The sequence below is a fragment of the Varanus komodoensis genome, unplaced genomic scaffold (assembly GCF_004798865.1).
Source record: "Varanus komodoensis strain SLA01 unplaced genomic scaffold, ASM479886v1 scaffold120, whole genome shotgun sequence".
In the NCBI taxonomy this organism is placed as follows: Eukaryota; Metazoa; Chordata; class Lepidosauria; order Squamata; family Varanidae; genus Varanus; species Varanus komodoensis.
The window spans coordinates 807,583-830,158 of record NW_025335350.1 but is presented as its reverse complement, the minus strand read 5'-3'; the positions used below and the strand labels follow the sequence as shown (position 1 = coordinate 830,158).

The 22,576-nt window shown below is 45.6% G+C and overlaps 1 protein-coding gene across 1 annotated transcript; it reads left to right on the top strand.

The window, feature by feature from the left end:
* The first annotated feature begins 8,905 nt into the window (after positions 1-8,905).
* Positions 8,906-16,946, top strand: LOC123019372 (vomeronasal type-2 receptor 26-like). The gene is made up of 4 exons (XM_044422199.1): positions 8,906-9,168; positions 10,000-10,291; positions 13,770-13,896; positions 16,036-16,946. Exons 1-4 carry the CDS (start codon positions 8,906-8,908, stop codon positions 16,944-16,946), a joined length of 1,593 nt encoding a protein of 530 aa, XP_044278134.1.
* Positions 16,947-22,576: the final 5,630 nt, after the last annotated feature.

The window sequence follows — 22,576 nt, the reverse complement described above, 5'->3', positions numbered from 1 at the left end:
TTTCGGTACTGTCCCAATACTGATCTGAAAAGAAAGTTTAGTGAGCTTGCAGAGAGCCTTTTCAGATGTGGCCACATCCAATGGAACTCCCTACTCAGTAGACTCACCCACTGCCAAAGCTGAAGTGATCTCAGAGACAGAGGAAAGCAGCTTCATTTGCTCAGCCATTTGAGCAGTGTTGATGCTCTTGTTCTTTCCAGTGTCTCAGTTGTGATGAAGTGCTCTTAGGATTCAACCGATGTTCATTTTTAGACATTATTGGTGCAGTATAGCTTTGGAACTGGAGAAAGTATCCAGATGCGGCCTCAACCATCCCCATTCCATCATCCCTGTGATTTGGCTGTTCAAGGAGCCCTTCCAGACATCCTGCATGATCCTGACCCTCTTTAGGAAGTGGCACAAGCCACCTAAAGAGGTCTGCATAGCAGGCACAATAAAAGTGAATTAAAAGAAAATGAAGGAAGGCCACTTCATCTGGCTTCAACAACCACTTGTTGTGGTGATGCAAATGGGAAAATGACAGGAATACTGCCAGACTCACATTGGGCTTAGCCAAGTTGAACATCATGTAACTCTTTGTTTTTTGTTTGTTTTTTGTTTATTTATTACTATCATTTAATTGAGCTCATGTAGACACCTTAATTCTAACTGTCAAAAGCTCCATCCTGTCCTCCGGAGATGGACTGGCATGTCTTGCAATAAGAGGGCATTGTGTGATGGCAATGCCACAGACAGATACTGGGAGGCAAAAGGTGTGTCCCCTCCCTGGGGACTCTGGCCTCTATCCCTGCCAGACCACACATGATTACCTCCTGAAGTTCCCCACATCCCCAAAGTGCAGTAGAAACTGTTCTGGATGTCCCATTGATGGTGGCATTGTTGAAGTGGCTTCCCTTCTTTCCAGATACTGAGCAGAGTAGCAGGTGCCCTGAAGATCAGCACCCAAACAAGGACCAAGATCACTGTGTCCCCAGGAGAATTACATTCCTCCCCTTTGAGGAAACTCTGGGGATTCTCCTAGCTTCCTTTGCCCTAATTTGCCTTTTAAGCTCAGGCATTACGCTTGGAATCTTCATTGTCAACTCCAATTGTCAATGCCAACAACAAGAACCTCTCCTACATTCTCCTCATCTCACTCCTGCTTTCCTTTTTGTCTTCCTTCCTGTTCATTGGCCAGCCAGGAAAAGCAACTTGCCTGCTCCAAAAAATGGCCTTCAGCATCATCTTCTCAGTTGCCACCTCAAGTGTGTTGGCCAAAACCATCACTGTGGTGCTGACCTTCCTGGTCACCAAACCAAGGAAAAGGGTGAAGAGATGGCTGGGGAAGAGTTTGGCCAACTCCATTGTCATTTCCTGTTCCAGTCTCCAGGTTGTTATCTGCTCCATCTGGCTAGCCATGGCCTCACCTTTTCCAGACTCTGACATGCACTCCCAGCCTGGACACATCATCCTACAGTGCAATGAAGGGTCTCCCATGATGTTCTACTCTGCCTTCAGCTACATGGGCTTCCTGGCCTTTATCTGCTTCACAGTGGCTTTCCTGGTCGGGAAGCTGCCAGGGACCTTCAGTGAAGTGAAGCTGATCACTTTCAGCATGCTGGTCTTCTGCAGTGTCTGGGTGTCCTTTGTGCCCTCCTACCTGAGCACCAAGGGAAAGTACATGGTGGCTGTGCAGGTCTTCTTCATCTTAGCTTCCAGTACTGGGCTGCTGGGCTGTATCTTTCTTCCCAAGTGCTACATCATTGTCCTGAAGCCAGAGTTAAATATGAAGGAACATCTCATGGTTAAAAGCAAAGGTAACATCTGATCCATGTGTTTCGCCTAGGGGTGGGACTCTGGATGTTTGCTAACAGTATGGTCTTTTCGTTAGGGGGTGTAATGCACCTCCTATAGAGGCTCACCTGGCTACCTACATTGTGACCTTTTTGCCATGTGAAGACTTGAAGAAATCTTTTTACCTTTGGTGCCCTGTGAAGACAAGAAGAAGACTTGTCTTCTTCTCAGCATTGAAGTCCTTCAGCATTACCTGCTTTAAGCATGTGATAGTAGTTTTAAAGCTTTACAATTGCTGGATTTAGTTGTGGCTATTAATTGGGGTGGCAAGGTTTTGAAAGTTTTACATTTTTTTGCTTGCTATATTTTCATCCTTGTAACTGTTGTGAACTATCCAGAGAGGTTAAGACATTGGGTTGCTGCAATACAGAAAATATGTACTAATCCAGGCAACACTGCTTCATCTCTTTTGTCAACAGGTTCCTGTAATTCCCATTTTCCAATCTATGGAATGCACTCCCCAGAGAGGTCCGCCTGGTGCCATCGCTATTTGTTTTTCGGGGCCAGGCAAAGACCTTTTTATTCAAATGTTATTTTAACTGTTAATATTATTTATTCATTTTATTCTTTGGCCAGGGCAACTTAATTTATATTGTTAATTTATATTGTTTTATTGAATTCTGTTTATTTATGGTTGTGAGCCACCCCAAGACTTCGACGAATGGGGTGGCATAGAAGTCCCCTAAATAGAATAAAATAAAATAAATAAAATAAATATTTGTTTCCCATTCTTTCTCTTCTTGCATGGTGGCCAAAGCAGCTCACAAGATTGTGCTCCTCCACATTTTATCCTCAAAACAACAAACTTGCAATGCCCCTGACCAGTGAAAGATCTTTGGGGGTTCATGAGGATTAAAACCTGTGTCTTCCCAAACAAGCCAAGCAGTAGAGCCTGCGTTCAGAACTTGTGTGTAAAGCTTGTGTAGTGAAATGTTGTGTATCAAGTGAGTCCCTCTCTTTTCTAAATCTCTGGTACAAATACACTTTCTCTCTTTCAACATGGAAGCTGCTCCCTGGCTCCCTTTTACCTCTTTGCACAAGGCTTCTATGCATAAGGGGATGAACAAGGACCTCCATGTCACCTGTTCTGTCCCCTGAAGGAATTGGAGGACTGTTCTCTTCACCAATCTCCTCCTGGATGGGTTGGTGTGTGATCTTGCTGGCCCAAGCCTTCTCTGTGGTGGAAGAACGTGGTTCCTTAGCCAGTCCCTCCTGGCCTGAATAGTCTGGATGAGACATGACTCATGGACATCCTCCAGAGGATCCCCTGGATCTGAAGGCAGCTCAAGACTGAGTTTGTCATTTCGATTTCCATATCTGCATTTACAATTCTGATCATGCATCATCATGCATTAATCTGTGTGGTGCAAATTGATGGCCTGGCGTGAAAAGATTATCCTGTGCAGTAGTCCCATCTCATGATATGGTACAGTCCCAAGTTCAGTGTGGGGTGGTGGGGGGGGATCATTCAACCTTTCATCATTATTTATTTAGAAAATTTCTATGCTGCCCCATTCTCCAAAGCCTCGGGGCAGCTCACAAAATATCATACACTAAAAAATATAAAATGATTTAACAATATAAAATTATTGAGTTTAAACTCAAAGCTCACTTTTGATGCTTTGCACAAAACAGATTCAGAGAATCATAGAATTCTAGAGTTGGAAGGGGCACAAAGGTCATTGGGTCCAACCCCCTGCTGTTGCAGGACACTGATTTACACCATTGCACTCAGATTGCTGTCTGGTTTCCCCTTGAATTTCTCTAGTGTGGGAGAACCCACCTGCTCTCTAGGCAGCTGGTTCCACTGTCGTATCGCTCTGACAGTGAGGAAGTTTTTCCTGATATCCACCCAGAACCTGGGTTGATTTGGGTTGTCGCAGCTTGAATTGATTATTCCATTTTCCACACTCTGTTATCAGCAAGAAAGGATCTTGACCTTCCACTTTGTAACAGCCTTTCAATTATTTATAGAAGGATACTATGTTCTGCCTCAGTCTTCAGGCTGAACATGGCCAGTTCTCTCTGTCTCTGCTCATAGGGAAATGTTTCCAAAGTGTGAATCATTTTGTTTCCCTCCTCTGGACCGTTTCTAATTTTTCTGCATCTTTCTTAAATCTTGGTGCCCAGAACTGGACAGAGTATTTCAGATGAGATCTGACTAGTGAGGAGTATAGAGGAACTACTACTTCCCATGACTTGGAAGTAATACTTTTGTTAATGCATCCCAAAATATCATTTCCTTTTGGCAGCTGCATTGCAATGTTGGCTCATATTTAGCCTTTTGTACAGAATTACTCTGAGATCTTTTTCTTTTGCGGGTTCTTTTGAGCCATGTATTGTATTGATGCATTTGGTTTCTTTTTTGTAGATGTAGCACTTGGTACTTGTCCTTACAGAATCCCATTCTGTTGCTTTCAGCCCAGACCAGTGTTCAAGTTTATCAAGATCACTCTTGATCTTCATTTTTTCTTCTAGGTAGATTGGTATTCCACCCAGTTTTTTATCATCTGCAAATCTGATTCTCTTTCTGTGTACTTCTTCTAAATCATTAATAGTGATGTTGAAGAGCACTGGTCCCAGGACTGAACCCTGCAACAATTCACTAGTTAGCTCCAATTTGAGAATGCACCTTTGATGAGCACTCAGCCTTGTTTCTGTTGGGAAAATTCTGATGAATCCTTTCAAAAAAGGGTTGCTTATATGTGCCTTTCTATTATAAAATCAAATCTACATCTCTTTCTCACAAAGCAGCAGAATTCCAGGCCATGTCACTGATTAGTGCTGCTGTTCCTTTAAGAAGATGGAATTTTTAACTGGACTGAGAAGCTGCTGTAGGTAACATTATGAGTGAAGAAATACTTGTTCTCATCAGCTGCACAAAAACTGAAGCAATGGTGTCCATTTGTTTCTGAATGGACCCACCTAAGCATCTAGTCCCACATCTAGTCCCACAGAGGCAAGACAAGGTAGTTGTCAAACCAGATTGCCTGAATGGTTCCTCAGTCAGACACGTTTGCATGTTTAAGTATAATCCAAACTGCAAAGTGGTCTATTTAATTGACAGGTCAATAAAGCAAAAAGTAATGTTTTCCATACTATTGTTACCAGTATTTCTGATTGGTTTAGAACATCATGTCATGTCTAACAACAATAGGATGCCATTGTACTAACATTATCTGGACACTTAACTCTCTGTATTGGTGTATGTGACTAGCAGGTTATAAAAGGGTCTGTACATGGGCTGTGATTTTGTAGTTGGAGGTGAGATCCACTACCTGGTAGCATGCTGTCATAAATAACTGCAGGGGTCCTGAGTGATCTTTCAGTAAAACTGCCGTGGTTCAAGGAGAAAGGGGTCTTTCCTGACTGAACCTGGTTAATCCTTGTTGTGGCTGCCATCGAGGCTTCCTGACATTTCCCAGACTGATTTTTTTTGGAGATGCTGCTTATCACAATAGACACTAGTGGAGAAGGTAGCCAGATCCTGACTTAGGAGAAGCACATTCCAACAACAAAAAGGAGAAACTTGGCCGCATCCGCTAGCATTGGGTCTCTGTCTAAGGCCAGGCCAAACCACATGCTCCATTTGCTGCCTTTGCATGGAATCCGGGGTGAGGTCAGCAGCTTTTCAGAGACATTTCCCCCTCCCTGCACTGCTCCTGGAGCTGCATCGAGCCCTACAGTGCTGAGGCTTCTGCTCACAAATTACCACAATCACAGTGATTTATGCTGCTTCTCTCCAAACCTTGAGGGATTCCCCCTGAGACCTCTTTTTGCTCAAGAATGTCAACAGCAGCATCTCATGCTCAATGCAGAACATGTTCACTGAGGCTGCAGAAGTCCAGGCATGAGTGGTGCCAAGATGACTGCTGTGCTCCTGAGGTTCTGTCCTGAGAATCAGGGGAGCTGGGCAGGGAAGGGAGGGCTCTGCTGGGGTGAAGCTTCCAGCCATTCCTTTCAGATTGGAAGCCATGGCTTTCCCCACATGCATTGGTGAAAACCCACCCTCCACCATCCAGTGCCAAAGTGAAGGTGGGAGTTGGCTGGTCATTTGCTAATTCTGTTTCTCCAGGAAAGCTGGAAACAAAGAAAATAATCTCATGCCATGCTGATCCCAAACCATAATACAATTGATTTATGGCTGCTGCATCAGGGAATGGGTTGATCTGTCCTGCTCCACCAAAGTAACTGTGGCTGGCATCATGCCCTTCCATTGCTGACTGGGAGTCTGCCGCCTTGGGGGACCCACATCCCCCAGCATTGGCTTCATGCATCACCCTTGAATTGGTGAATTACTAGAAGAGGAAAAAGGCACTGAGGGAACGGGGAGCATCCACCCTCAGCTGAGCTTTAGTCCAAGTTAAGCAAGGAACCACATGTTTTCAGCCATTAGGCACCCAGGCATCGTACAGAATGGCTCACAACACTAAGTGGTTCCAGGAATTTTTGCACAGGGCCCAGAAAGGCCTGTTCGGAGAAACCTGAAAATGCAATCTCAGCAAAGATGGTGATGCCATGTCTCTTGTGGCCAGAACACAGACCTGCAAGAGAGTTGCTCTGTAGTTCAGCACTGCCCTCCCTGCCTGGTCCAGGGAAGCTGAGAGCTCTGCTCCAGGAGCCAGAGCTCAAAGACCAAAAGCAAACTCTGGGTCTCCATCCCACCCAGAGTTTTCTTGGCTCTACAGCACAGCACTGTGACTGGGCTTGGAAAATGCGACAATCAATCCTGTGTGGTTCCCAAGGTCCAAGCACTGTAGCCTGTGAGAATGGGGGGGGGGGGCACATGCCAGGGCCAAAATGGTGAGGCAGACTCGGAGAAATGGGGTGGCCTGGAAAGGGAAAGGGTCGGTTTAACAAAAAGGAAATGAACTGTCTAGGGTTGCTGTTAAATTTTAATATTGTGAGCCACCTAGGGATGCTGTTAGTATAATAGCTGGCATATTTAAACACACACACACTTAAATAAACAAGGCCCACGATGGGTGTGTCCATAGGAATATAATTTTGCATCCAATAAAGAACCCCAGCAGATGGAGCCCCTGCTCTCCTTATGTAATAGGCAGTTCCAGAAGATGACAATGGGGCTTATTTCTCTGTGCATTGGAAGATACGCCATAGGGCACCACAAGGATTAGGTACATCCCCCATGCTTTTCAGCAGCTCCTTGAACCTGTTAGTGGAGATTCTCCATCAGTGTCAGCTAACGTGTCACTGTTATGCCAATGACTCCTAGCTTCTTCTCCCCTTTTCAAAAAATACAAATGAATCTGTAGATGCTCTCAACTAGTGCAAGGGCTTAGGAATGGTTTTCCTGATTGCGAGGTCACTGGGATTCAATCTAGATAAGACTGAGAATGGCTGAGTTTACATGTCAGAACTCCTCATTCAGACTTCCCACTTTTGGACCCATATCCCATCAGCCTGTAGCTGAAGGATGGATGGATCTTCTGCATGAGTTGCTGTTCTTCCAAGGGGCCAATGTGATACCTGCATAGCAGGACCATGAAAGCCTTGACAACAAGTTCAGATGATCTGAGAAACCATGGTGAAGCATGGAAACCATAGTATGGACTGCTTTCTAACCACACTTTCTAAAAATTCAAAGTGTCCTCCAGAAATGCCATAATAGGGATGACTGTGGCTTGTCATTGCATTTGAATCCAGCATGACTGTTAGTGGGTGTTTTGTCTTCTGGTTAAAAGGTATCCAAACTGTTCTGGAGAGGGCTGCCATGTTACCTAAAGGGCCGTCTTCCTCATAATATATATGTCCATACTCTGAGGACTTTCATAGCAGCCCTTCTTTTAGTGCAAATCAAGTGAATCAGGTTCTTCCTAAGGTGAAGGGATTTTTTGGAGTAGCCCTCAGGTGGTACAATGCCCTATCCAGGGTGGTTTATCTGGCTACCTTCCTTATGATCTCGCAGTGCCAGGTGAAGACTTTTGTCTTCTTCAAGGCAGATGGATTTCTTCAGCTTTTCTTTGCATTAACTCTGTTATTTTATTTTTAGATCTTTCCACTGAAACTAGTTTTTATACTGGCTTTCTAGGGTGGGCTTCAAAAGTTTCCACAGGGTGCTCTCCTAGAATGGAGCCCCAACCGCTGCTGCCCAAGCAGTGTTCCTCTTCTTTGCCTCCTGCAGCAGCACTTCTGCACACAACCTGGAAGACTAGCACCAGGGGCTGGCTTAGGATGGTGACCTGTGTGACCTCTGCCCAAGCACCTCATCCATGCTGCCTGCAACTCCTGACATGAAGGAAGCTTGCTGGTTCCCCAGCCATTCTTCTTTGAGTGTTTGTGGCTTGGCTCATTTTGTAAGCCTAAGCCAAGCAAAAGAGGAATGCTGTGAATGCTCGAGGGATGATTTCTACCTGGCTTCATCTCGAAACTGGTTTTGCCACAACAATCCACAATGCATAGCTGATTGTGTGTAGAGAGAAGGAGGAGAAGGAACGTGTGTACCAGCCTGAGAAAGCCAATGTGGGCTTTCAGTCTCCTCAGTGAAGAAATCTGCAAAGGGACACATGGTTATATCTCTTTGGTTCATCTCCAAAAATGTTCTTCATCCAGTCCCTTTGGCTGGAGGGACTCCAGGAGAGGACAGGGCATGTTCCCTTTTCCCTCCCCATTTCCAAAAGATGAAGCTGCAGCAAAGAGTCCTTGCAAACCTGTTTTTCTCCCTCTGGGCTGCTGTGCCCTGGGACCTCAGTTGCGCCCAGTTGCACGGAGGATGCTTCTGTCCCTGAGGATGATCCAAAGCATGGTGATTTCACCTGAGTCCTGCCTCAGCACTAGGCACCTTCTTGAGACTGCTTGAGACTGTCTTTCAGCACAGTGAAGGAAACCTTGTCCTCAAAAGCTATCTCAGCAAAGTACTTCACCTGTGCCTGTGAAGCTCATTGTGCAAAATATGTGCTCCACTATTGAGATCTTGAGGGGAGATATGGAACTGGTGGTGTGTTGAATGCACCTGTGGGAAACTTGAAAGAACTCCCCTTTGTCTCAGGACCCCTGGCTTTGGTAAGTACCATGAAGCAAGTCTCTTCTGGCTGCCTCTAATGAACTGGACATGGAGGTGAGCAGAGCAGCCATGCAGAACAGCTGGACAAAGAGGAGACACATCCTGACACGGCTGCTCCTGCTGCTCTTACTGCCGCACCGTGTTGTTTCCAGACTTCAGCAGAAAAGGTGTTGCTGGGATTTGTATCTGAAAGGAGCATCCAACTATTATCGGCCAGGAGATTACCTTATCAGTGGGCTTCTGTCTTCACAATATTTTGAGCATCAGCAGCCCTATGACTTCTATGAGTCCCCCTTCAACCGAGTTGAGAGGTGAGTCATTTAATACTTCCCAGCCTGCCTTCTAGTTGTACGCATCTCCTGGAGAGAGACCGTAGTCCCAGACCCCTTGTCTATCCCCTGCTCCCTATGCTTTGTGGCTGCAACTATCATGGAAGGTTGCACAACTGGGCCTACCCAGGCATCTATGATCTCCCGTTCAGCTTGGCACACTTTGCAAGGCCAGGCTGAACACAACAGAAAGCATGCCAAAACTTGGAGGGACGGATTCTGGAAAGGTTTGTCCCAAGACTAGCCTTTGATAGAAAAGGCAACAAAATGTAATCTTAACTGTTCTCCTTTTCCAAGAATGTGTTCTGCTGAAGCCATCAGAATTGGTGACATGCCTAGGGTTGGGATGGACCCTTTCAGAAACCACAGACTTCCTCTCCTCCTTGGCCCAATCCTGCAAAGTGAGCTGAGCCAAGATGAAGTTGTGCAAATGGAACCTTCCCCATCAGGAGCATCTGCAAGATGCCAAAAAGGGGCACAGCAAGTGGGTATGCCAGCCACCATTCCTCCGCAAAAAAAGGTTCTTCCCCACTCACTGATGTAGATGGCAGAGGTGGGCATGGAAGAGTGGCACTGCTTGTGCACCATCTTGGGTGATGCCGAGAGGTCTGGCATTCACGAAGTCAAAACCAGGGAATCCAACAAATTTTCTGCAGAACCCAGATTCCTTACATATCCCTCACTACCAGCTGCAAATGAATCCTATCATTCATCTGTGTGCCCTGTGAAGTAATCCTTTTCTTTATGTCTTCTTAACTTCCTCTAAATCATCCTTGTAGAATGAGTCCTGATTTTATAATGCTTGCATTGCAGTTTGCTACTTGTGAGGTACTGGCGCATGTTGTCCTTCTTATTTTCCATCCATGAGATCAACCAGAACCCCAGGCTCTTATCCAACATCAGCCTGGGCTACGACATCTATGAGAGCCATTTTGATGGAAGAACAACTTCCTATGCCATGCTAGGCCTTCCTGCTGGTGGGGGAAGCCACATTCCCAACTTTATCTGTGGGAAGAGGAAGAACCTGCTGGCCATTCTCGAAGGAACTGAATTGGATGTTTCCACCCTTATTTCAGCCATGTCAGGCATCTACAAGATTCCTCAGGTGAGCCCTGTGAAGGAAAGAGAGGCCAGCTCCACCCAAATCCAGATAGCACTGGCACAGCTCAGCCCTCTTCCCAAAGCACCCTTGTGCAAAGAGGAAACATGTCCTCTGTCAAGGATGTTGCAACTGGGAACTGGTGCTGTGAAATTGGGAGGCAATGACAAGCCAGCAAACTTGTCCTTGGAATACTGAAATCCAGCAAAAGCTAATTGAGCAAATGGCACCAGTTCATGTTGTTCCATACAGATGAGTAAACAGGCAAAAAACAATGGTGCAGGTGTCTTCAGGCAGAATGAAAAGGTGGATGTGCAATATCAAAATATTCAAGTCTTAAAACAGTATGACAATGTGTAAGACACATTGGTGAAAAGTGAGAAAAACTAAACCCAGAATGAACAAGTTTTTAAATGACAATTTGGTCAAAACATGTCATGATCCTTCTTTTCGGTAAGCTACAAAAACTTGGCAAAGCAAAATCATGAAAAGATCACAGTCTGAGCTGCTGGAATGCCCAGAATCTAGTTTAAAAGGACACTGATAGCCACCACTTGGCCTGTTCATGGAATGATTAATTGTTATTTGGAGACATAGACAAATCCAGCCATTTCTCTCACAGAGGTGTTTTTCCTGAGGAAGAAAGGAACTGTCAAACAGGCACTACCTCCATCAATGCTTGGAAAAATGAGATCTCCACTCACTCCAAAACAAAAAGGAATATAGGCTCATTGAGATGCTGATCTTGTCCTGGCTTGCCTTGCCAGGCCCTGTCTTTATTATTATTATTATTATTATTATTATTATTATTATTATTATTATTATTATAACATTTCTATGCCGCCCCTTGCCGAAACCTCGGGGCGGCTTACAACATGATAAAATACATTGAAATATAATAGTACATAATGAAATATAAGGCACTTTCAGATCTAGGTTCTCTTATCTCTAAAGAAAAGGACCCCGTTTTCACAAAGCAAATAATGAATTGATACAGATGAGAACTGTGAGATCTTTTAGCCCTCCCTTTTTCCTCAGTTCTGCTTCCCTTATGAAGGGTTTTGGTCACAGATTTCATGTTCATATGATTCTCATGCTCACTGCTATGCTCAGTGCAAACTACCAGGCTTTTCCTCTCTTCATTAGATCAGTTACGGCTTGGTTAACCCTGTCCTAGAGGATCACACGCAGTTCCCATTCATCTACCGGATGGCCCCAAAGGAAGAAACCCAATACTTGGGCATTGTCCAACTGGTTGCAAGTTTTGGTTGGATGTGGATCGGTCTCTTTGCCCCAGACACTGACAATGGAGAAACATTTGTGAGGTCGGTGATTCCATTGATGATCAGTTGTGGACTTTGCATTGCCTTCACAAAAAGGATACCACGAAAAAACATACTAAGAATGACTCAGAAGGAGCTCTCTGTTGTGTGGGGTCAAGTGAATGTAGCTGTTTTCTATGTAGACTCTCACTATGGTCGTGGTCCAATTTTCAGGATGCAAGAGATACTTAGAAGGGAACATATTGGAGGAAAGGTCTGGATCACAACCACTGTGGCAGACATTAATTTGTACTTATCTTTGCCTCCTGATTCCTTTCAGATTTTCCATGGTTCTTTGTCATTCATCATAAAGAGCCTCCAGAAGACAAGACTTGACAATTACAATCTATTTTCTTATTCTATGGTACGGTTTTGGCAGAATGCTTTTCATTGTTTCTATTCAGATCACACCTTTTCCATGAAAAGTTGGTCAAGCTACAGACAGAAGGAGACTCTGGAGATGCTGCCCCAGGAGGAGCTAGAAAGAGTCTTTTCTCAAGACAGCTTCCACACTTACAACAGTATCCAATTGGTAGCCCATGCTTTAAATGATGCATCTTTGTCTCTATCCAAGAGGGTATTGATGGCTGGAAAAGGAGTCAGGCACGAAGTGCAGAGGCTGCAACCATGGCAGGTACTCTTCTTTCTTGTTTTGGGTTCACAGTAAATGCCAAAATGTTCCAGGGTCAGTTCAGGAAGCACGTGTTATACGACATCCTCTTGCCTATTACCTGGCAATACAGAAGGGAAATGTGAGCCCACTCTTCTGCCTTTGCACTCCCCTCAAAATGCTACCTGAGCATGGATTCTAAAATAAGCTGGGAGCAAATGCACTTTCCTCTGAACCCCTGAAAAATGCTAAGAGAAAAAAGAAAGGAGATTCAAGAAGGAGTCTCAGCTGAGACACACCAATAATGGCCAACTACTCTGAGTGCAGATGGGAGGTGCTTTGGCCTCAGTTCATGGAAGACCTGTGCAAGGATGTCTAAAACACAAAATATCCATACATATTACCTTCTCTGTCATTCTAGTTCCATGCCTTCTTAAGGGGAATCCGGCACTCTAACACTTCCATGGCTGGGCTGCATTTGGACAAGCATGGACAGCTGCAAGCTGACTTTGATATTGTAAACTGGGTGCTGTTTCCCAATTGTAGCCCTGGAATAGTGACCATTGGTAGCTGGACGAGTGGTGCATTTCCAGGGGAACAACTCAGCATTAACCCAGGTGCCATTGTGTGGCCCAAGAATTTTAACAAGGTAGGGAAAATAATTTCTGTCCTATCATTGGCCTGTGGCTGAGTGAAGTTCTATTAATCTGTGGGATATGACATGCAAGGCATCCACTGTCATTCAGTACACACTTTTCTAGGGGAGGAAATCCCGTTGAAAATAATGGGTCTTCCCCATTGCATAATCATAGAGAGGATGTCCTAGCAAAGGGAAGCTTCTATCTGGAGCAGGGGCTCGGGAGCATCTTAGTCTCCACACCCTTCCTGCTTTGGGGTGTGAAGCATTTGGATTCACTGGATGCACTCCAAGTGGTCTCAATTACCCATTCAAGGTAATCTCCCCCTCCCCCTCCTCCTCTTCATGGTCATGATTAAAGCAGAAAGCAACGAAGAGCAGAAAGGAAGTTCCTCATTTGTGTTTCCTGTAAGATGAAGTCATTCTCCAAACAGGATTCTCTCTCCCCACTTTCCTTTCCAGCACTGTGGGCTGTGGACAAATCTTTCTGAAGAGTAGAGTTCTCTTGGTGATTTCCTGCCCACTTTCCTATTTGTGAGGTCTTTCGAGGGAGAACATTTCTTGCAACTCTTCCCCACTCTGTTTTCCCATAGCAATTCTAAAGTTTTGTGGGTCACCTCTGTCATTTTAGGGGAGGGTTTGATTTGATTCCAGTATTTCTCTTGCAACATTGTGCAGTTCAGTTTTGTACCCTGCCCTGGCCATACTTTCTTATGAAAAGGATGGCTTTACATGAGGAAAAACATTGAATGCCCTGCTGTTGTGAACAAAACTGCTGCATGGGAAATAACTCAAAAAGTTGCTGGTGTTGCTGGGACTGCAGAACATGTGGGACCCTGCCAATCTCTGTGGTTCATGTCCACAAAAGCACACTCCTGACATAGTTTCCCTGCAGCTCTGTCTCTTCCCTGCCAGGTGGTGCCTCCTTCCAGGTGTGTGGCAAGCTGTCAGCCAGGATACACCAAGGAGGTTCAGGAAGGGAAGTCACCCTGCTGCTATGCATGCGCTCCATGTGCAGAAGGGACCATCTCTACTCAGGAAGGTGGGTACCTTCCTAGGAAAGGCTGTACTTAGGGTTTGCAACTGATCATCAAGCCTGCCCAAACTCTCTCTGACTAATTGGTGGCTGTTGTTGTGAGCTAGTCTCTTCCCTCCTTTTCCTCTGATTCCAAAACACAAGACCATGTTTTGCAACACAGACTTTTACTACAGCTCCACAACTAACAAGACTGAGAGAATGTAAGCAGCCTTTATTAAGGTGAAAGGATAAGCCTTTGTTCATGTCAAGAGCTGAACCCAAACTGGAACTTCTGAATCCCTCCACTTTGGAAACTCCACATCTGACTCTCAGGGAGCTTGATGTGGAGAGGTTGCTGGTGTGATATACGCTGGCCCTCCAACTGGGCAGCTTGCATCTTCTGATGGGTCCTTGTAGGATGAAGGACATTGTCCTGAACTTCCTTTTCCTCCTCTCCTAAACCTCTTCGGTCTCCTTCAATCTGGGCCTGCCCTCACACTTGACCTGAGAAAATTCAGGAAGCAACCTGGAAGGAGCCTCAATGTTTATTTCACCCCACCATGTGTTTCCCCCTTTCAGAATCCAATGATGTATCCCTCTCCACAAAGAGCAAGTACCTGGCCCACTCCCTACAGCTGTGTTGTGGATCTCACTAGCATCCCAAAGGAAGTGTGCAGTGAGTAGAAGGGGAGCCTGTTCTCTTGAGGCACCCTACCCATGGAAGGCCCCAGTCTGGAAGGCTAACCTGTTGGGACAGGTGATGTGACCACAATACTTGATGAAGAAGTCTTCGTTGACCCAGACACTTCATCTGTTCAAATGTCATTGGCTTGCTATTTATTTCAATTGTGATGAATTCCCCCTCTCTCATGGTTTCATTTCCCAAAGGATTAGGGTGAGAAATTATATCAGTTACATCATGATCAATCCTATTCATGTCCCAGAAACTCAGGACGGTGCCCAAAGGTGCTGCATTCCAGCCCATTGCAATCTGCCCGTGCAAACTGGTTGCATGTGCAGCCCCTCTCCCAAGAGGCCCACTGTTTGCATGGGAGAGGGTCAAAACTTCCATTTGATTGGGCAGAGAGGAGTATTCATCTATCAGGACCAAACACCAGAGCTTCTCCTCTAGAATTGCTGTGTTAACCTTTCCAGGACTGATTGTTTCTTCCCAATTTTATGGATCCCCAAAGCAGAAAATGCTAATGTATCTATGGAGGGTCCCACCTGCGAATGGAGCCTCTGGCAGACCAGTGGAGTCCTGGATCCCTCCTTTACCTCCTCATTTCTGATGGCCATTCACAATAGCATGAAGTGAGCTGTGATAAAAGGCTGGGAGGTCCATGCATGTAGCAGGTTTCTCTGACCCTGGTTCAATTGGCATTCCCTGTGCTCTGCAACAAAGGGACTAAGGCTGGTCCATCTCCAGAGTCCGGGCTTTTCCTCTTCTGCACAGAGGGGGCTCCAGATATCTGTGCAGAGTACTCTTCATTGTCCTAGTCTCTGTATTTCTTGCAAGGATCTGAAGGTGGCTGAAATCTTCTCCTCCTTCTACTTTATCTGTGCAAAAACAGCCCTGAGAGCATCTGGCCCAAAGTGACCCAGGGAGATTCATGGCTGAGTGGGGACAAGGAACCCACATCACCTGGGCCCCTGTCTACTGCTGGGCCTCATGGCAAACGGATGGATGGATAAACAAACAACTTTAGCCAAATATCTGACGTTTTCTAAAGAGAAACCATGGAGGTTTGGGGAAGAATTGCTACTCAAATTGTTAATACCAAGATTGAGCCAGGCCAATGGACCCCAAAGCAGTACAGATATTAAAAAAACTGAGCAGATCAGCTTTTCTGAACTGTGTTGGGCTTTGCACAGTCAAGTACCATCAAATCATGGAATACATAATGACTGTTTGGTTCGGACTGTCAGGAGATCCCTCCTGTCCCTCAGAAATAACATATTCAGTCCTTGTCCCTGACAACTTCTCTAAGCAAAATTTCCTTCTCTTTCCAGAGAAGATTTGCCCCTCTGTCTGACAGGCCATATATGATTCTTCCCCAACATTACCCAAGTCCTCATCTTCACTACATCTTGGAAGAACTCAGCCTGTTCTGGATGTCCCACTGGGGGTGACAATGCTGAATATGCTTTTCTTCTTTCCAGATGCAGAGCATTGCAAAAGGTGTCCAGCAGATCAGCACCCAAACAAAGGCCAAGATCTATGCATCCCCAGGGAGATAACCTTCCTCTCCTATGAAGAACCTTTGGGTATCCTTCTGACTTTTTTTGCCCTCATCTCTTCTTTGACCACAGGGTTTGTGTTAGGAATCTTCATCAAATTCCTAGAAACTCCAATAGTCAAGGTCAACAATCAGGACCTCTCCTATGTCCTCCTGGTTTCCCTCCTACTTTCCTTCCTGTCCTCCCTCCTTTTCATTGGGCAGCCAAGCAAAGCAACTTGCCTGCTGCGACAAACAGCCTTCAGCATCATCTTCTCAGTGGCTGTGTCTTCTGTGCTGGCCAAGACTATCACTGTGGTGCTGGCCTTCCTGGCCACCAAGCCTGGGAATAGAGTGAAGAGATGGCTGGGGAAAAGTTTTGCACGCTCCATTGTAATTTCCTGTTCCAGTGTACAGGTGGCTATCTGCTTCATCTGGCTGGGTATGGCTCCACCTTTCCCTGATGCTGACAAGCATACCTTGCCTGAAGAGATAATTCTGCAATGCAGTGAAGGTTCTGTGACCATGTTTTACACAGCCATTGGCTACATGGGCTTACTGGCTGCCATCTGCTTCACAGTGGCTTTCCTTGCCAGGAAACTTCCAGGGGCCTTCAACGAAGCCAAGCTGATCACCTTCAGCATGCTGGTCTTCTTCAGTGTCTGGGTGTCCTTCGTGCCCTCCTACCTGAGCACCAAGGGGAAGTACATGGTATCAGTGCAGGTCTTCTCCATCCTGGCCTCCAGTGCTGGGTTACTTGGCTGCATTTTCTTTCCCAAGTGCTACATTATTGTCCTGAGGCCTGATCTGAATACAAAGCAGCATCTCACAATCAAAACTAAAGATGGCACTTGATTGGTGTATGAGATGCTGAAGGATTCCACTGCCAGCACCCATTGGATAGGAATCACATCTTATGTTGCAGATGAAAGAAATAGGTTTCAGATCTGGGGCATGTTCCTCCAGGAAGACTTTCTTCCTTCCTTCCTTCCTTCCTTCCTTCCTTCCTTCCTTCCTTCCTTTCTTATCCCATTTTCCTTTCAGTGATCTCAGGAAGCTTACACATTCTTCCTTCATCTCCTCTTATTTCTATCCCCATAGTAGGGCTCAGGTAAACCTACTGGAGTATCCACGGGCTTTGTCTTGTGCTTGGCCTGGCCTTCCAAAGCAAACTGAGCTGAGAGCAAATCTCCAAAACCTCCCAGACACACTTCCCACCATTTGTGCAACCGGCACACTCCTTTCATACCCCCTGCAGATTCTCAAACAATGGTTAAAAGGACTCCAACCATTTGCTGACCATCCTTTTCTGGAATAATTTGCAGCTGCACACAGGCATGGACCTTCGTGAGGGTGGAGACTAGATTTAGTGTGTCTTTTTGGTTTGGAATCAGCTCTTCCCATCGACAAAAGCTGCTCCAACAAACCTGAGTGCATCGTTGGTTGTTTCCAGGGCTCTTTGAGTAATCAATTGACTGCCACTAGGCAAGGAATCCACTGCATATCCTGGTTTGGCCCCTATACTCAGGCTCACTTTGTAGTGTCCTGACTGTGAATGCCTGACCAGCTTTTGTGGGCTGATCCCCAGGGGTGGAGTCCCACGTTACCACTGCCTGTGCAGCATCCCCCTTCTGTCCACCTCCCTGTTATACAAGCTTTCTTCTGAAAGTGCTTGCAGATTTTCTCTAATCTTGGCTTATTTTCCAATACAGGGCCTAGCCATAGCAGAAGCTCATTCATGCTAGAAAGGTGGATTCCCCTAGGCCTCATCCCAACCCTAGTCATTACCAGAATAACCCATGGCTTATCATGCCTGGACAGAGGGAGGGGACAGCCAAGGACAGGATTGGGACCTGGATCCTGGAGGTCATCAACACCTCTGTGAGGGACGGCCAGGTACATGCCCCTTTAAAGGAGGCGGTAATCTGGCCAGTCCTAAAGAAGTCATCCCTGGATCCAGAGTTGGCCACCAATTATAAACCAGAGGCCAACATCCTGTTCCTGGGCAAGGTGTTAGAGTGGGTGGTGGTGGGACAAATCCAAGCACTCTTTGATGAAACGGATTATCTGGATCCATTTCAGTCCAACTTCAGACCCGGGTACGGTACTGAATCTGCCTTGGTTGCCCTGCATGATGACCTGTGCAGGGAGAGACACAGGGGGAGTGTGTCCCTGTTGGTTCTCCTGGACCTCTCAGTGGCTTTTGATACCATCAATCATGGTATCCTTCTGGATAGGCTTGCAGGATTGGGTGTTGGAGGCACTGCTTTGCAGTGTTTCTGCTCCTATCTCAATGGCCGGTTCCAGAAGGTGGTGCTGGGGGACTATGGCTCTGCGCCATGGCAGCTATGCATAGAAGAGCATAGAAGAAGGAGGGACAGATGGTTAACACCTGTCCCTCTTTCTGGTTATTCTCCCAGCCGGCAGGTTCCAGATAGACTTGTCAACTGCCCCCTGGGCCTGTCGGTGCTGTTGCTTAATGCCAGGTCAGTCCAAAATAAGGTAATACTCATTCATGACTTGATCAAGGATGAGAGGACTGACCTTGCTTGCATAACAGAGACCTGGGTGGGGGAGGGGGGATGTTTCCCTCTCATAATTGTGCCCGCCCGGGTACCTGGTCCAGCACCGACCATGCCTGGAGGAGAGGGGAGGGGGGGTCGCTCTGGTTTATCGAGCTTCTATTTCTCTTGTGGGGCTTCCTGTCCTCTCGAGATCGGGGCTGGAGTGCCTCCACTTGGAATTGGATGACCGAGAAAGATTGGGGATTCTATTGGTGTACTATGCACCCTTCTGCCTATCCTTTGGGATGTTCACAAACATGGAGAGTTACTTTGAATCCTCCCAAAGCCCTGGAGAAATCCTTGAGATTGCTTTTGAGGGTAATCAACAAAACCTCAAAATCAAGACCTGCATCAGGCAAGCACTTGCACTGTGCTGAGAAGCTCGGTGCATAAAATGCCTGTGGTGCTGTAGAGGGCTCGAGATGAGAATTATAGCAGGCAAAGAGATAAAGGGAAGAGGCCTCTGGGAAGTCACTAAAAGCCTGCTTTGCTCAGGACTGATTATAGCTGTACAGGAGTTTCTTTCTACATTCAAGTTCCACACTAGCCAAGAGCTAAAGGAAAGCCATGAGGCAAGAGTTTCCTGACTATCTGGATGAGCTGGGAATGCAGGCAACGCGAGCAACCACCAGGGATCTCTGGCAGTCTATCAGAGTCATGATGCTTCTGCTCGGGCTGCTACTGCTGCTGCCTCACTCAGCCTGTGAGAGAGGGGAGGTGGAGTGTCCCTGGAACCTATATGGAGATGGAGCATTCCTATATCACCAGCCAGGAGACTACCTGCTGAGTGGAGTCATTTCTTCCCAGTTTTTTCAGCAGCAGCAACCCTATGTCTTCTTTGAGTCCCCCTTGAACAGGGTCGAATGGTGAGTTCAGTGCTTCCCCACCTGCACTGGAATTGTCCCCATCTCCTGGAGAGCACCCATATTTCTGCTCCCTTCATCATCCTTAGGGATTCCACATCTGGGCTTTTTTCTCTTGTCTTCTCCAAAGGAAAAGTGGGAGTTCTCTGAACACAAAGGCAGCATCCAACACTCTATGCTTGCTCATGGCTGGCAATGGCTTGCATGGTTCCATTTTGAAGGAGAAAGGCCCCGTTACTTCAGCACTCATTAGAATACCCAGGCTGGAGTCATGGTGGCATTTCCTCAGGGGTGGCCTCACCGTTGCAGCCATGGCAAAGCTTCCCTCTCATTCATAGCCTTACTGTTGTTAGTAGCCATCATGTCATCTCTGACTTAGAAACACCTGCTCATTCTAACAGCAAGTAGGTGGATGAATTTTGGGTTCAGCTTTTCTAAAGAAGGTAGAATTAAAAGCACTGTGGAACATTTGTGAGGAAGTTGTGAAGGGTGGACTCAGGCAGAGTTGCTTGGTGTGAGAACCAAGCTGTTACTTTCTAGCATTAGCCCCAAATATTTTGGAGAGGGAAAGGGGTGTTAAGTCTTTACAGTCCTTTTTTGACATACTGTATGTAAAGATGTCTACTAAATGAATGGGCCATAGTCATGTTCTACTGATGCATGGAGAAATGCTGCATTCAGAGCTTGAAACCCACCCTGTGTCCTTGGGGAAAAGGCAAGCCTGTCCTCTAACACTGTTTGCAAGATTACAATGAGAAAATGTATTCACGATAATATCCAGTTGGACAATGTGTGTGCATTTTAAGTGCCAAATACTTTATGGAACTCTTCTGGAATTGTTTGAATTGTACACTTTTCTAAGGACTAGCACTCTGCTTTTCTGTATTGTGTGGTTGTTGTTGTTAGGCTGTTGTCCTGTCCCCTTGGACTGTTTCTTATTTATTCTCACATTTGAATGAGTACTCTTCAGTGTTACCTCCATGAAAGCCCTGTTCAGCTCATGGAAAGTCAAGTCCCTGCCTTAATTTGTGGAGTCAATCCAGCTTACTTTTGGTCTTCCTTTTCTTCTGCCTTTGACTTTCCTTAGCAATATTGTCTTCTTTTGGGCATGTTGTCTTCTCATGATGTGCTCAACATATGACAGCTTCAACTGTGTGTGTGTGTGTGTGTGTGTGTGTGTGTGTGTGTTTGTGCATGTGCCCCCCACCTTTTTTTAGGGCAAGCTCTGCTTGGATTTGATCTAGGACCAACTTGTTCTTTTTTCTGGCAATCCAGTATATTTTCACATTTGCTGAATTTCAATGATTAACCCTTCCCCTTCATCATCATCATCATCATCATCATCATCATCATCATACAGTATTTATATCCCACCAGTGGCTAACAAGGAACTCTTCCTTTTATTTAAACTGGGAGGCAGTGACTAGTTGAGAGCTCCCCAGTGAACTTCATCTCCATGTGGGGACATTAACCTGGACCTTCTGGATTCCCAGTCCAGCACTCTGAACCACTACTCCTCACTGGCCTTCAGCCATCTGAAGGCAGGCCAGCACTACCTCCAGTGCAAATAAATTCCACAGTTTAAAACTGGGACCTATAGTAGTTCCTTTTTTCCATCCCAAATATCCCACCAGTCAAATTCACAGGATGATCCCAATGTCCATAACTAGGAGGGCGGGGGAGAGCTTTTCCTCCCTTTCTCCATAAAAGGTATTACTTCTGTGCCTCTATCAGGATGCCCCTTCCTCACATTTTTTTCAGTGCTGAAATGTTCCAAATATCCAAATGTTCCAAATAAATGTTCCAAATAATGTTCCAAATATTCCGCAATGTCACCTCATAGGTGAATACAGCCTCTTGCATGACTATCTGGCTGCTTTTTTCTGACCTTTTTCCACATCTATGATATTCTTTCTCAGGGGCCATTGTCTTGAACTTCTTGCAATAACTGAAGTGAGCTCACACTGTAGATTTGTTTATGGGTAGAAAGATATCGACAAGTTCATTCTCAATTCCTTCACTAGTGATATTCAACATGGATTGGACTGCCACAGTAGCTGACCACTGAGCTGATATATCTGTCATGGTGCCCACAAGTACCTCAAAACTTTTTCAAGGTCCATCAACCTTGCAGGTCAGATGCAATCAACCAATGAAAGGAATCGGTATTTCTTCTTCTTCTTTCCTCAGCGGCCATCCCTGGATTTAAACGGCGTAAATAATTTGGCCATACATTGCTCACATAGAATTCCAAATAATCATGAACAATTCAAACCCCTCCATTATGATGGTTGATCTTTTATTCCAACATTCACCTTTCTGCTGCTTTGTTCATCATCACTCCAGAAAAGGAGTTATTCTTTCACTCCAGGGTTGCTTTATTTACTGAGAAGCTTGGGTGGAGGGATTGTCAAAAGTATTTTGGAAATTTAAGGACTTTCTATGATTTCTCACCCAGTCTACCAGTAAAGAACTCTCAAAGGCAATGAGAAAGAAGTTCCCTTTCTGATTCATTTTCAACAGAACATGTACTTCTAAGAGCATCCCAACTGTAACTTTTTTCAGGATTACCACCACCCTACCTGGAGAACAGGTTAAAGAACTGGTCTGTAAGTTCCAGAAGCCCTTTGCATTTAGGTATTGGTGTTACACTGGTGTCAGGGCAACCAATTTATATTACAGTTCTTGAGAACTTGATGATAGGTCCTATGTGCACCTAGTCTCTTGTAAGCTTTCAATCAGTCAATAAGGCCAAAAGTTCCATCTTTTATCACTTTTGCTTCTGCATCTCGGGCAGTCTTCCTGAAACATTATTCCTGAACCCAGTAGATAGAAGAATCTGCTCTAAATTGTCTGCAGTGAAAACTGTAAAGGAATTCTTTCAGCTTCTGGGCAATCTCATTATCCTCCTTTTAGTCAGGAGAACTACAAGTTCAGTCACACAGCATTCCAACTGACTCTACTCCCAAGTTCCTGCTTTTGATGGACTTAAAGATTTCTTTATGGTTTCCTTGGTGTTATTCAATTCACTTTTTGACACGCAGATATCCTTTTTATT